The following is a 12,871-nucleotide window of genomic DNA, read 5'->3' on the forward strand; positions in this document are numbered from 1 at the left end:
ATCATCATCCAAAAATGCAAGCACTATTAGGTTCTGTGAAAAAGACATGAGACTCCATAGCCCAGGTGTCTATCATATTCAATGTAAATGCAGTACTGTGTGAGAAGTCAAAAAAAGGTTTCTCACAAAATATGCGGCTGCACAACACTGCAAGCAACAGGGGATTTCATGAAATAAGAACAAGCAAACATGCTAAGATAAACCTCTTCTTTTAGAGGATTATGTCTTAAAGGAATCTGTTGAGATGTGAGTGGCTGATTGTCTGATAAATAGAGAGAGTGGCTTCAATCTAAGTAAGGTTGGGACACAGACTCAGTACAATGAAATCACGTCAGCCCTGAGTGACTTCTGCACCTGACACAGGTGGCAGAGGCACTGAGGGAGCAGACTTTGCTACCAGCATTTGGCAATTGCAGCCCCCTACCACTCAAAGTTACACTGGCTGGAAGCAGAATATGTGGTAGGAGCTGATAAAGAGTATAAAGGAGGTGCAATGTAGCAAAGATGCTCATTCTACTGTCAAAATAATACTATTTCATCAACAATTGCACTCGGCTGGATACTGAAGAGCAAGACAAATAGTTGATCGTTCAAATCCTTATTCAGAAGTCCTGATTACATTACACATGAATTCACGGAATTGCTTCAGGCACATGTCTAGACGATTTGTTCAGGTCCTAGCTGCATTTTTAGTGACACTTCAGTCAGTGGGACACTAGATTACAATTTTCCATCTTCAGTTATTAGAGAGAAGAGCTCTTATTGTCTTAAGATATTAATAAATTTCTGTTGACTTCTTCTTGGTTTTTTGCTTTACATGTTTAATGCAGACATATTATCACTTTTTAAATCAAATATTTCTTGTATGAGAAACTACATAGCACTTGGATATGTTGTTATGAACCTGCGAAAATATCTACCTGCGGAACTTTTTGTAGCTGTCAATTTAATCCCTCTACCATTAACTATGCCGCTATACGAAACAATACATATACCAGAAAATGAATTCACTGTTTGCAAAGAGAAACAAAGGACAAACAGGGCAAGGGAGACAGTGAATTTTAGGTTATTATATATGTCTTAGCTCTACATGCAAAATACTACCGACTGCCTCTGGGAAAAGATAAACAGAATAACAACAGATCATATAAAAAAATGTTTTTATTTTGAATTTATCCCTCATGACACATAAATGGCATTTTTTATTTTGTTTCTTTCTTTCTTTTTTTTCTCCAAGAGACCATCCATGTGCCAGTCTTAAGGATATGACATTTCTGCAGTCAAGATTCACTGCACAAAATTAATTTGTACATTCTTTGGTGACATGGTACACAATGAACACAGGATTTAAGTATTACAAACATTAGAAACACAATAATTATTTTGCAAATAACGCTCAAAAAATAAAAATAAAAAAATAAATTACATTTCTGAGTGACACACAACCATATACAGTGCTTTTAGTAACATGATAATGAAAAAATATGCAGTTTTCCAATCAAATGAGGGGAACGTCAAATTACAAATACTGAATTTTCCAACTCTCAGTTGTTGTCAGTTTCAGTTTTTAATTTCTTCTCTAGCATAGTTTATTTTAAATATAATCGTCTATGCGCAAGAAGGCAGGGTTTCTTTTGCATTTAAAAGTGAGATTAAGAGGAAATAAACCAAGTGTGCAACAAACACTCACTTGAAATTAAAATAAAACAATTCCTCATTATTATAAACTTCAAGATGGTAAACAAACAAAAATTCTGCAGATATTCACATTAAATTCAAAGAAACTTAGAGAATCTGTTTTTATAGTGCAAGGGAAACAAATTACATGCTTTTCATATCCATGATACAGTTTGATAAATTTTAATGTTTTGACTTCAATGTGTAAATGGAGTAGCATCTCTCTATTGCTAGTGGAAATGTAGTGAATGTACCACCAGCGCCAAAACCTGTATTCTTGCCGAATGATTTAGTTGTTAGCTGGAGGGTTCCAAGATTCAGCTGGACGTGGAAACCAAATAGCGTTTAAAGATGTAAATGGATCAAAACCAAGGCCTCTCTGAAACATAAAATTTTATTATGACTCAAACAGCATGTTTAATAAATGGCTCATTCACACGTACATTTGAATATAGGCAATACATGTGACATCAGAAGCAAGACAGCTCACACTTGATATTTCATGCTGCATAATGCAGATATATTGATTTAGGCAATGTGAAATAGGCATGTGCCCTTTTAGCACTGCCTAAATTGCCCTAGAACTAGAGCTGACCTCTTCCACAGATGAAGCAGTGTGCATGTATTACAAACATGGTCTCATATCAGAACTGCTGAAATTAGACTTATGCCCACTTAACCTCTAACATACTGAGTTCAAAATCATCATGTCCGGTACATCTATAATCACACATTAATGACACTTGTAGCTAAGAGTACTTAAATTTCAATACATTGAGAGCAAGACCTCTACTGTGAAAAAAAAAACTGACACTCTCACTCTCTCATAAATATTATAAATGAAGGGATGCTGTATCTGGTGTCAGAAGAAACAGTACCACAACATGTATTTGGCTTGATGTACTGACAATCCAATCCATTGGCAGTCATATGTATGCAGACGATTTTAATTCATTTGTAAATTATGCATGATGGCATCATAAGTACCGGTGTTTGTAATCTGAAATAGAATGGGCATGAAAAGATACAGCTGCAGATAGGCCATCAGTGCCAACTTTATGCCGAGGATTATTTAATTTTAAGGATAAGTGATCCAATTTAGTGTTATTTCAAAAGTAATTATAGTTAAAAGATATTTATTGAGCTGGAACTGGTCATATTGCACAGTATACTTGCTCCAATCTCAAGTAACTATTATCTGCATTAATGATACGGCACAGAACTACGTATTTTCTAAGAGTGATTAAATGACAACTGGGAAGACAGTGGAGAGCAACCACCCAAGAGAGATTCTTTACAACTCACGGTGCCGCAGTTAGCTGGTTTGGATGAAAAGAAAACAATAATTTACAGTTTAAGTAAGCCAATCTAGACTTAGTAAACAAAATATAATTTATAAAGGAAGAGTATCAGCAAATTAATGCACTTGTAACAGCTCAGCCACAAACGAATATTGATAAATTAAACAATGTCTGGTTGTACATGGATGACCAGTTTGTGTTGTTAAGTGAAAGATGAAATGAAACTTCAAACAAATCAACTGAAACAGAGGTTATATCTGATGTATAACGTCACACGTAGTAACCATCAATGTTTTTAAGTGTGGAAAAACGGTAGGGAGAATTTAGATTTAGGTCTATATACATACTCTGCAAGCCATGATATGGTATAAAAGGTACCTTGTACCACTACTAGTAATTTCCTGTCCTATTCCATTCACAAATGGATCATGGGAAAAATGACTGTCTATATGCCTCCAACCGAGCTCTAAATTCTCTTGTCTTCGTGGTCTCTTACATGAAATGTACATTGGCGGCAGGAAAATTGTTCTGCAGTCAGCTGCATCTGCCTATCCTCTAAATTTTACCATAACACTTGCATGCAGATCAAATCTACTCAAAACAAATTCAGCAGCACACGTCTGAATTTCTTTGATGTCTTCCTTTAATATGACCTGATACGGCAGTACTTCACAAGTACTCTGCTACCTGAGTAAATGCTTCCTTTGTGTAGTGCACTTCTTACCTATCAAGAGGAATCCTACAATTCTCCACCACATAACCCAGGTCCAGAATTCTGCAATCAAGTCCATCCCAGAAATGATGGAGCCTCTGGTTGAGACCCTCTACTCGGCTGTAAACAAAAGGTCTCCCAATCAATTTCTGGGCATGATACTGCAAATTGTGAGATCTGATCGTAACCTACGAGAGAGGCTAACATCCTTCACCATTTCCACCAGTAGCCCGTATGAAATGAGAATGGACGCGGAATCCAAGCAACAGACATCATTGGTGCCAAAATGAGCCACAAGCTGCAGATGACTGCACCCTGAACCCTTGATAGCCACAGGCAGAGCCTTCTCCACATCTCAGATGAGACCCCATGGCAGACATACCGGGCACACATTGAATTTTTTTTCCTGTCAATAGCCACAGGCAGAGCTTCCTCTGCCTCTCAGATGAGGCCACATGGCAGGCATACCGGGCACACATTTAGTTTTTTTCCTGGCTCTTACCCTATCTTCCTAAAGGGTTCCATATCACAGCTAATATTTATTGGAGTTTCCCATAACTAGAAAACCCCTCCCCCCATGTTTCTGCTCAGACCCTGGTGAAGAGGATTTATTGGGGAGGATTGTCTTAGTGAGGCTATCTCAAGAGGAGGATCAGATTTTAGTAAAGTACAGGTAAGATGATTTTAGTTTTATGGGAATTAGGCTATGGTCTGAGCAAGGGTTCTGGAGAAATCCTCCGAAGAAGGCTTCTTTAGCTGACTTTTGAACTCAAACAAACTCAACAAGCCAAATTTTTCATACAAAACCAATTTACATTGGGTTGTGATGCCATTTGAATGCTGCCATAGATCACAGAGTTGCGCCAGAATGCATTATGAACCTTGTACTGCAGAAGATTTGGTGACACTTGCTTTATTTAGTACCCAAGCCTATAACTTATCTTATTTGCAGCTATCTTATTTTCTCTTAAAGTTGTTCTTAGGTTTTGAATTTTTCAGGCCCCTCTATACATCGTAGTGTAGTAATGACTGGGTCTTGATAAAAGTAAAGTATCAGAGAACTGAATTCAGTGGTTCTCTGGTTACAAACTCTGATGATATCTCTAACATTGGGAGATAAAATGATCGGCACTGAAACCTTTACCTGGCCATGGCTAAACACCCATGAAACTATAACATACAAATGATATAAATACTGCCCATGAAAGCCTGAAAGGTATATACAGCCCTAAATAAATGATGGTGAATCATAAAGAGAATAATATGTTAGTTACATAAAGTGGCAATAGTTTCTAGGAAATAACTGGAGTTTTCTCTCCCCCTTCCCCTTTATTCTGGTAATTTGGAACAGTTCCGAAGATGCTGGGGCTTTAACTGTGACTTCGGTTATGACAACAGCCTTTGACAAAGAGAGTTAGATAGAAGCAGCAAAGTATTTTTAAACAAGGTAGCAAGCAGACATAACTGGAAGCATTTATATAAGTACTGGTGAAGAGCTATTATGTGTAACTTAATGAGGTCATTCTTGGACAATAGATGATAACACACAGGGGGAAAAAACTACAAAGAACGAAACTTGTCTAGCTTGAAGGGGAAAACCAGATGGCACTATGGTTGGCTCACTAGATGGTACTGCCATAGGTCAAATGGGTATCAACTATCGTCAAACAAGGAAAATAAAAAATTTCAACATAATTTTTTGATTTTACAAAGCTTAATATAACTAACAATTTTCTTAAATTATTGGGGGAGCTCCACCGAACAAAACGAATTTTTGAGGGGGCTTGGGCCCCCTCAGACCCCATGATGGAGTCGGCGCCTGTGATAACACGTTATCCTCAAAACTATTTACCTGTTAGAAGTGAAACAAGGTAATTTCATACTATATAACTGGTATAAATAAACGAATAAATCTTTCTTTTTACAATGTTTCTGTATTATAAATCAAGAAATATCTTATATAATTTTGTCATGAATATAATAGAGGGAAACATTCCACGTGGGAAAAATATATCTAAAAACAAAGATGATGTGACTTACCAAACGAAAGTGCTGGCAGGTCGATAGACACACAAACAAACACAAACATACACACAAAACTCAAGCATTCCCAACAAACGATTGCTTCAACAGGAAAGAGGGAAGGAGAGGGAAAGACAAAAGGATGTGGGTTTTAAGGGAGAGGGTAAGGAGTCATTCCAATCCCGGGAGCGGAAAGACTTACCTTAGGGGGAAAAAAGTGTATACCTGTCCTTTTTTCCCCCTAAGGTAAGTCTTTCCACTCCTGGAATTGGAATAACTCCTTACCCTCTCCCTTAAAACCCACATCCTTTCGTCTTTCCCTCTCCTTCCCTCTTTCCTGATGAAGCAACCGTTTGTTAGGAAAGTTTGAATTTTGTGTGTATGTTTGTGCGTCTATCGACCTGCCAGCACTTTCGTTTGGTAAGTCACATCATCTTTGTTTTTAGATATATAATTTTGTCATTAATATATGTGTAGCATCTAAGAGAAAAGGTTAGTTTGTGTAGACGTCCCATTAGATATGATCAATGTTATTGAGACTAAAATGCACGAAGAACAAGGCAAGGACATAACACTAGTGAGTGCATCCCAACACGTTAAACCCAAAATACGTTAAAGTTTCGTGTTGTGAACAGTTTTATTTAATAACCTGAATGACATTTAAATCTCTCTGTCTTACCAGACAAGTACTGTTTTACGTTCTTCGCTGCAATGGAAGTGATTATCATCACTGTTAAGTGTTAATGAGTGTATGTTTAATAAACCAATATGTTTGTAATAAACCATTGTATTTGAACAGAGAAAAACTTGTGTTATTCCTAAATAATCTAAAAGTTTCTGGGTGCAGGTATGATACTGTGTAATTTAAAGTGATTGAAGAAATAAAAGTTGTAAGTTTTGTACATAAACAAAAAGTAAATTTTGAGATTAGTGTATTGTGACTTTCGTACGTCAGAGTAACTTTTGGAGTCAGTTAGTGAATTTCGACTCTAGATTCAACAATAGTGATAAGCACTGGTTTACTGAAAGGGCAATCAAACTGGAGTACATGGAAATACAAAGGAAATGTCTGTCTACTTGGTATGCTTGGAGTGTTTGGCATTGTTGAAGGTAGGTTAGTTAAACCTTTACAACCTGCAGAAGGTGCTACTGCTCAAGTAAAAGAGGCATATAAGAACACATTAAATAATTATCTTAAGGCTGACAGCAATGCTTTAATTGTATCAGCCATGTCTATGACAGAGGAAACATTGCAGAAAATAATGTGTCTTAATACATCCTGAGAAGTATGGGTAGAATTGCTTAAATTATTTGACAATATTTCTGAAAATAAAAGTTTATGAACTCTGTTTACAATTCTTTGAATTTGTGAAACATTCTAATAAAAACATAACAACTAATGTATCAAATGTGAAAAATGTATGGAATGATTTGAAGTAAGAAGTGGCCAAAGATGTTGAAAATCATCCAGAATTACCCAATTTATATAATTTTAGGTCCACTACAAGATGAGTATTTTCATTAAAATAAAGCTGAATTCTTATGTCAAAAACTGATAGGACTGTTGATAACTTGACAATTCAACTTTGTGGACATGAGAAAGCTTTGCAGAGTAAAGGAGGAGGTTCCACATCTCAAGAGGCACTTTTAAGTAACTCACCAAAACAACGCTTTAAATACCCTCAGAGGAAAATGAAAATTGTCTATCATTACTGTAAGAAGGCGTATCATGTGATCAAGAAATTTTGTAAGTGGATTGCGCATGTTCGAGCAAAAAAGCCTCAGAAAAGTGATGTGTTGGAAGCTGTTAAAACAACAAATATGAACATGATTCTGTTTGCTGAAACGTCTGTTGTTATGTCATCTGAGTGTGATACTGGTAGCTGGTTTGTAGATAATGGTGCAACACAAGTCATATCACATAGTAACATCAGTGGATGGTTATACTGTTGGGGCTGCTGGCAAGGGGACCACAGATATGGTAGCAGCAGTAAATGGAAAATGGCACAAAATTCCTTTGAGTGATGTGTGATATGTAACAAAAATTAAAAAGAATCTATTTTCTGTCTTAGCGGCACAAGATAAAAATCCAAAAAGTACATTTTTATACAAAACAGAAATTTTCAAATTGGTGAAGTCAAAAAACTAGTTGGCAAATGTGACCATTATGGAGGACTAGTTACCTTAATGATGTGAAGCATTAAACCTCCTACTCCTGCTGAAGTAAATGAAATCGGATGAGAAAACTTACTACAATTGTATAATAAAATAAACATGTTGATCTCCAACATCTTGGGATTGGATTATGACCCCTGTGAAGGCAATATTTACAGTAGAGCACATTGGCTTCCATTTGGCAGCCAGAAGAGAGCTTCTGAACTGGGAGAGTTGACTCATATAGATGTCTCCAGTCCTTTTCAAAACTGTCAAGTCTGGGTGTTGCTACTTTGTTTCAGCCAAAGATGATTTCAGTAAATTTTGAGCTGTTTACTTTATCAAGGAAGAAATCAGAAGTTCCTAATACACTAGGACAATTTATAACTTAAGCAAAGACTGCTGGACATACAATTAAAAAAATCTTACGCAATAATGGAGGAGAGATCAACAATAAGCAGACAAGGGACATTCTACAGGAGGAGGGAATAATCCAACATTCCACTATGCTATACACTCCATAGCAAAATGAAAGAAAAAACCAAATTCTTCTTGAAACAGCCAGGGCTATGATGCATGCTCATGGAAACATTCCTACATCATTTTGGGCTAAAATGATAATTTTTGCAGCATACATCCTGAATTGAACGGGGCCTTCCAGTATTCTAGGGCTGTCTCCATACAAAATATGGTATCAAAAGAAGCCTGGAATGAGCATCTACATATATTACGGTCTAAATGTTATGTTCACATTCCAAAACAATTTAAGGTGAAAATATATCAAAACAGTAAAAGGGCTAATTGACTATAGGCATGATGATGGTTATCAGATTTGGCATGAAGAAAATCACAAGCTAATGAGATCAGGGGAAGTTACTTTTGAAAAGTAAATTATGCAAAATGGAAGTCCAGTAATTCCTGTGGATCTTGATCTCCTTCATCAGAAGTCACAAGACCCATCAGACAAAACTGAGAGCAAAGTGAAATCTAGTTTTCCAAGAGAAAATGAGTTCTACAGTTGCGATAATTTACAGGATGAAACTGAAGAGAAATTAGAACAATCTCAAGATGAAATAATTAGTTTGCAACTGTGTGAACATTTAATGCTGAAATGTCCAAAAAGATTATAAGACTATGTAATGCAGTTAATGACCTATGAGGAACCAAAAATCTCATTATGACGCCATTAATTCGAGTCAACGACATGATTGGAAAGCAGCAATAGATCAAGAAATGGTGCCACATCAAGAAAATGGAACTTGGACTTTGAAAGATTTACCTCCTTGCAAAAGGGCAATTCCACTTAAGCAGTTCTACAAACTGAAGACATATGCTGATGGATTGGATGACAGATTCAAAAGCAAGATTGGTCATCAAAGGTTTTCTCAAAACAGAGGGACTGATTATGAACAAACTTTCAGCCCTAGGGTGAAGATGTTGTCTATACAAACATTACTCAGTGTTGCAGCCCAACAGAATATGAACACTGCAGAAATAGATGTGACTGGTGCTTCCTCTGTGGTGACGTGAAGGAAACAGCCGGAAGATTATAATAATGGTTCTAGAAAAGTATGTTGATTAATAGAAAGCTTATACATCCAGAAACAGGCATAGCTTATACATCCAGAAACAGGCATCCTGTTGTTGGAATGGGAGATCCACTAATTACATCATGGAATTAGGATTTAAGAGAAGTGAAGTTCATACCTCCCATTTTATGAGACATAAAAGTTCTTACATGACTTTTTTCATATGCTGTATTGATGACGGACTGTTGTGGCAACAATGGTAGTGAATTTAAAAAATTTATTGAAGCCCTTGCAAGAGAATTCAAAATAAAATCAAACCTGGCATCTTATTTCTTTGGATCGGAAATTGAGAGAAAAGAAGATGGATCCATTCAAATCAGTAAGATGTGCTACAGCAAGAAGGTTTTGGAGCACTTTGGCATGAGTGATTGTAGAGTTGTTACAACTCCAATTATCAAGGACGATGCCATGGAAGAGAACCTTATCAACACTCAATATCCATGTAGGCGAGCAGTTGGATCCTTGATGTACTTGATGTGTGGGAAAAGACCAGACATAGCATATGCTGTAGGAGTAGTACATAGAAGTCAGGAAACTCTGACAGTGTGTGATGTAATAAAGGTAAAAAGAATCTTTTGCTATTAAATAATGCTTTGGTAAAAGATACATTTGACTATGTGATAAATTAAAAAAGCAGTGAAGACAAAAGCATTCTTGACTGTTATAGTGATGCCAATCATGGAGATGATTTAGAGAATGGATGATACACTTCAGGTGTTCTTTGCTTGTAATCTGGTGCACCTGTCAGCTGGACAAGTAAGCAACAAACTTCAGTTGCAGTCTCTACTGCAGAAGCTGAAGTTACAGCGGCGAGTGAAGCAGCATGAGGAATTGTTTGTATGAAGAGACTTTTAACTGAACTTTGACAACTAAAGGATTTGAAACCTTGCCTACGAGTGGACAGAATAGCAAATTTCACTTTTTTTCAAGAGCAAAAGCAGAAAATCAGCTTGTGGATTTATCAAGAAAATCATTATTTGCTGTTCGACAATGACAGTTGTGCAATAATGTGTGTGTGTGTGTGTGTTCTTCGCTGCAATGGAAATGATTTTTATCGTTGTTAAGTGTTAAAGTATAGATGTTCAATAACCCACTGTTTTTCAACAAATAAACACTTGTTATTCCTAAATAATCAAACAAATTACACCAAATAACTGCCATCTGGATTTGAATTGACACCTCCATAGCTATCATTCAGTTCCCAACAGCCAAATCTTTATTAAATTTTTCTTTACATTCCACAAGGTTCCTAAGTTAGGTGATATTTACTTGTCTGATGCTTGGTGTCATATTCAATTTCAACCACTTGCCTGGTGAGCAGTAGTGTAATGTAAGAAGCCTACAGTTTAGACTTTCTAATGAAAGACAATTCACCACAGTTTATCAATATTAAAGACTGGTAAAATGAGTTTTGCTGAATACAAATTTATTATAGGTTGGACAAAAAAATTGAGGCTGGACAAAAAAACTGAGGCTGTATCCTGTGAGTGTTTGTGATGGAAGCAAGGGACAGTATGCAGCCGCTGGATGAATCAGTCAACATGCTTAGGTAACAGATAATTTGACTATGTGATAAATTACAAGACAGGAATCATCATTTATGCAAATGTTGTTCACGTGGAATAAAAGTTTTTAATTTTATTCTACACTACTGAATTGTTTCAGCATTTGTCAACAAATTCATTCAAAAACTGTCATACACACACACACACACACACACACACACACACACACACACACACAAACTGGCTGCAGCATCATAACATTAAAACAGCAAAGGCCATACATGATTTATTTGTATAGTTTCCACGTGTTTTGCCTGAGTTCTATTGACAACCTAATGCTTGAGGGACCTGCCCCTCCTTTCCAATTTTCCCTAATCATATGTATCTACCAGCAATATGTGGTATTTCATCTCACAAAGGTAGTACTCACCATCCACTCTTGTCTTCCTCTGTAGAATACAATGAATGAATAGATGACTGAATGAGCAAATTTATGAGAGAACAAAGTGGATGAATATTATGCGCAAGTTATCAAGCAACAAATCCCAGATATATTCAATGTGTGATATCTTAAGAAAATTCGTAGATGAGACATGAAGTGATACATCTCATCTGCCTATTAGAATAGATTTCTGAGACAGTGTTGATCGAAGGATATCTCTTCGAGAACTAAAAATTTTTGGTTGTAGCAGCTGTGTGTAATAGTTTTTGGAAGCTGAGATATGGCTGTTGTTGTTGTTGTCTTCAGTCCTGAGACTGGTTTGATGCAGCTCTCCATGCTACTCTATCCTGTGCAAGCTTCTTCATCTCCCAGTACTTACTGCAACCTACATCCTTCTGAATCTGCTTAGTGTATTCATCTCTTGGTCTCCCTCTACAATTTTTACCCACCACGCTGCCCTCCAATGCTAAATTTGTGATCCCTTGAAGCCTCAGAACATGTCCTACCAACCGGTCCCTTCTTCTTGTCAAGTTGTGCCACAAACTCCTCTTCTCCCCAATTCTATTCAATACCTCCTCATTAGTTACGTGATCTACCCATCTAATCTTCAGCATTCTTCTGTAGCACCACATTTCGAAAGCTTCTATTTTCTTCTTGTCTAAATTATTTAACGTCCATGTTTCACTTCCATACATGGCTACACACCATACAAATACTTTCAGAAACGACTTCCCGACACTTAAATCTATACTCGATGTTAACAAATTTCTCTTCATCTGAAACGCTTTCCTTGCCATTGCCAGTCTACATTTTTATATCCTCTCTACTTCGACCATCATCAGTTATTTTGCTCCCCAAATAGCAAAACTCCTTTACTGCTTTAAGTGTCTCATTTCCTAATCTAATTCCCTCAGCATCACCAGACTTAATTCGACTACATTCCATTATCCTCGTTTTGCTTTTGTTGATGTTCATCTTATATCCTCCTTTCAAGACACTGTCCATTCTGTTCAACTGCTCTTCCAAGTCCTTTGCTGTCTCTGACAGAATTACAATGTCATCGGCGAACCTCAAAGTTTTTATTTCTTCTCCATGGATTTTAATACCTACTCCGAATTTTTCTTTTGTTTCCTTTACTGCTTGCTCAATATACAGATTGAATAACATCGGGGACAGGCTACAACCCTGTCTCACTCCCTTCCCAATGCTTCCCCTTCATGCCCCTCGACTCTTATAACTGCCATCTGGTTTCTGTACAAATTGTAAATAGCCTTTCACTCCCTGTATTTTACCCCTGCCACCTTTAGAATTTGAAAGAGAGTATTCCAGTCAACATTGTCAAAAGCTTTCTCTACGTCTACAAATGCTAGAAATGTAGGTTTGCCTTTCCTTAATCTTCCTTCTAAGATAAGTCGTAGTGTCAGTACTGCCTCACGTGTTCCAACATTTCTACGGAATCCAAACTGATC

At 36.8% G+C, this 12,871-nt stretch overlaps 1 protein-coding gene across 4 annotated transcripts in view; it reads right to left on the reverse strand.

Annotated features, from left to right (window-relative positions):
• Window positions 1-1,143: 1,143 nt before the first annotated feature.
• The window catches only part of LOC126095349 (transmembrane protein 131), a 345,609-nt gene continuing 333,881 nt past the window's right edge, over window positions 1,144-12,871 (reverse strand). For all 4 annotated transcript variants that reach the window (XM_049910154.1, XM_049910155.1, XM_049910153.1 and 1 more), the window contains exon 25: window positions 1,144-2,056. In XM_049910154.1, coding sequence (XP_049766111.1) covers window positions 1,967-2,056 — 90 coding nt within the window. In that variant the 3' untranslated portion in view covers window positions 1,144-1,966. The remainder of the gene's footprint in view (window positions 2,057-12,871) is intronic.

The sequence above is a fragment of the Schistocerca cancellata genome, chromosome 8, assembly GCF_023864275.1.
Source record: "Schistocerca cancellata isolate TAMUIC-IGC-003103 chromosome 8, iqSchCanc2.1, whole genome shotgun sequence".
Taxonomy (NCBI): domain Eukaryota; kingdom Metazoa; phylum Arthropoda; class Insecta; order Orthoptera; family Acrididae; genus Schistocerca; species Schistocerca cancellata.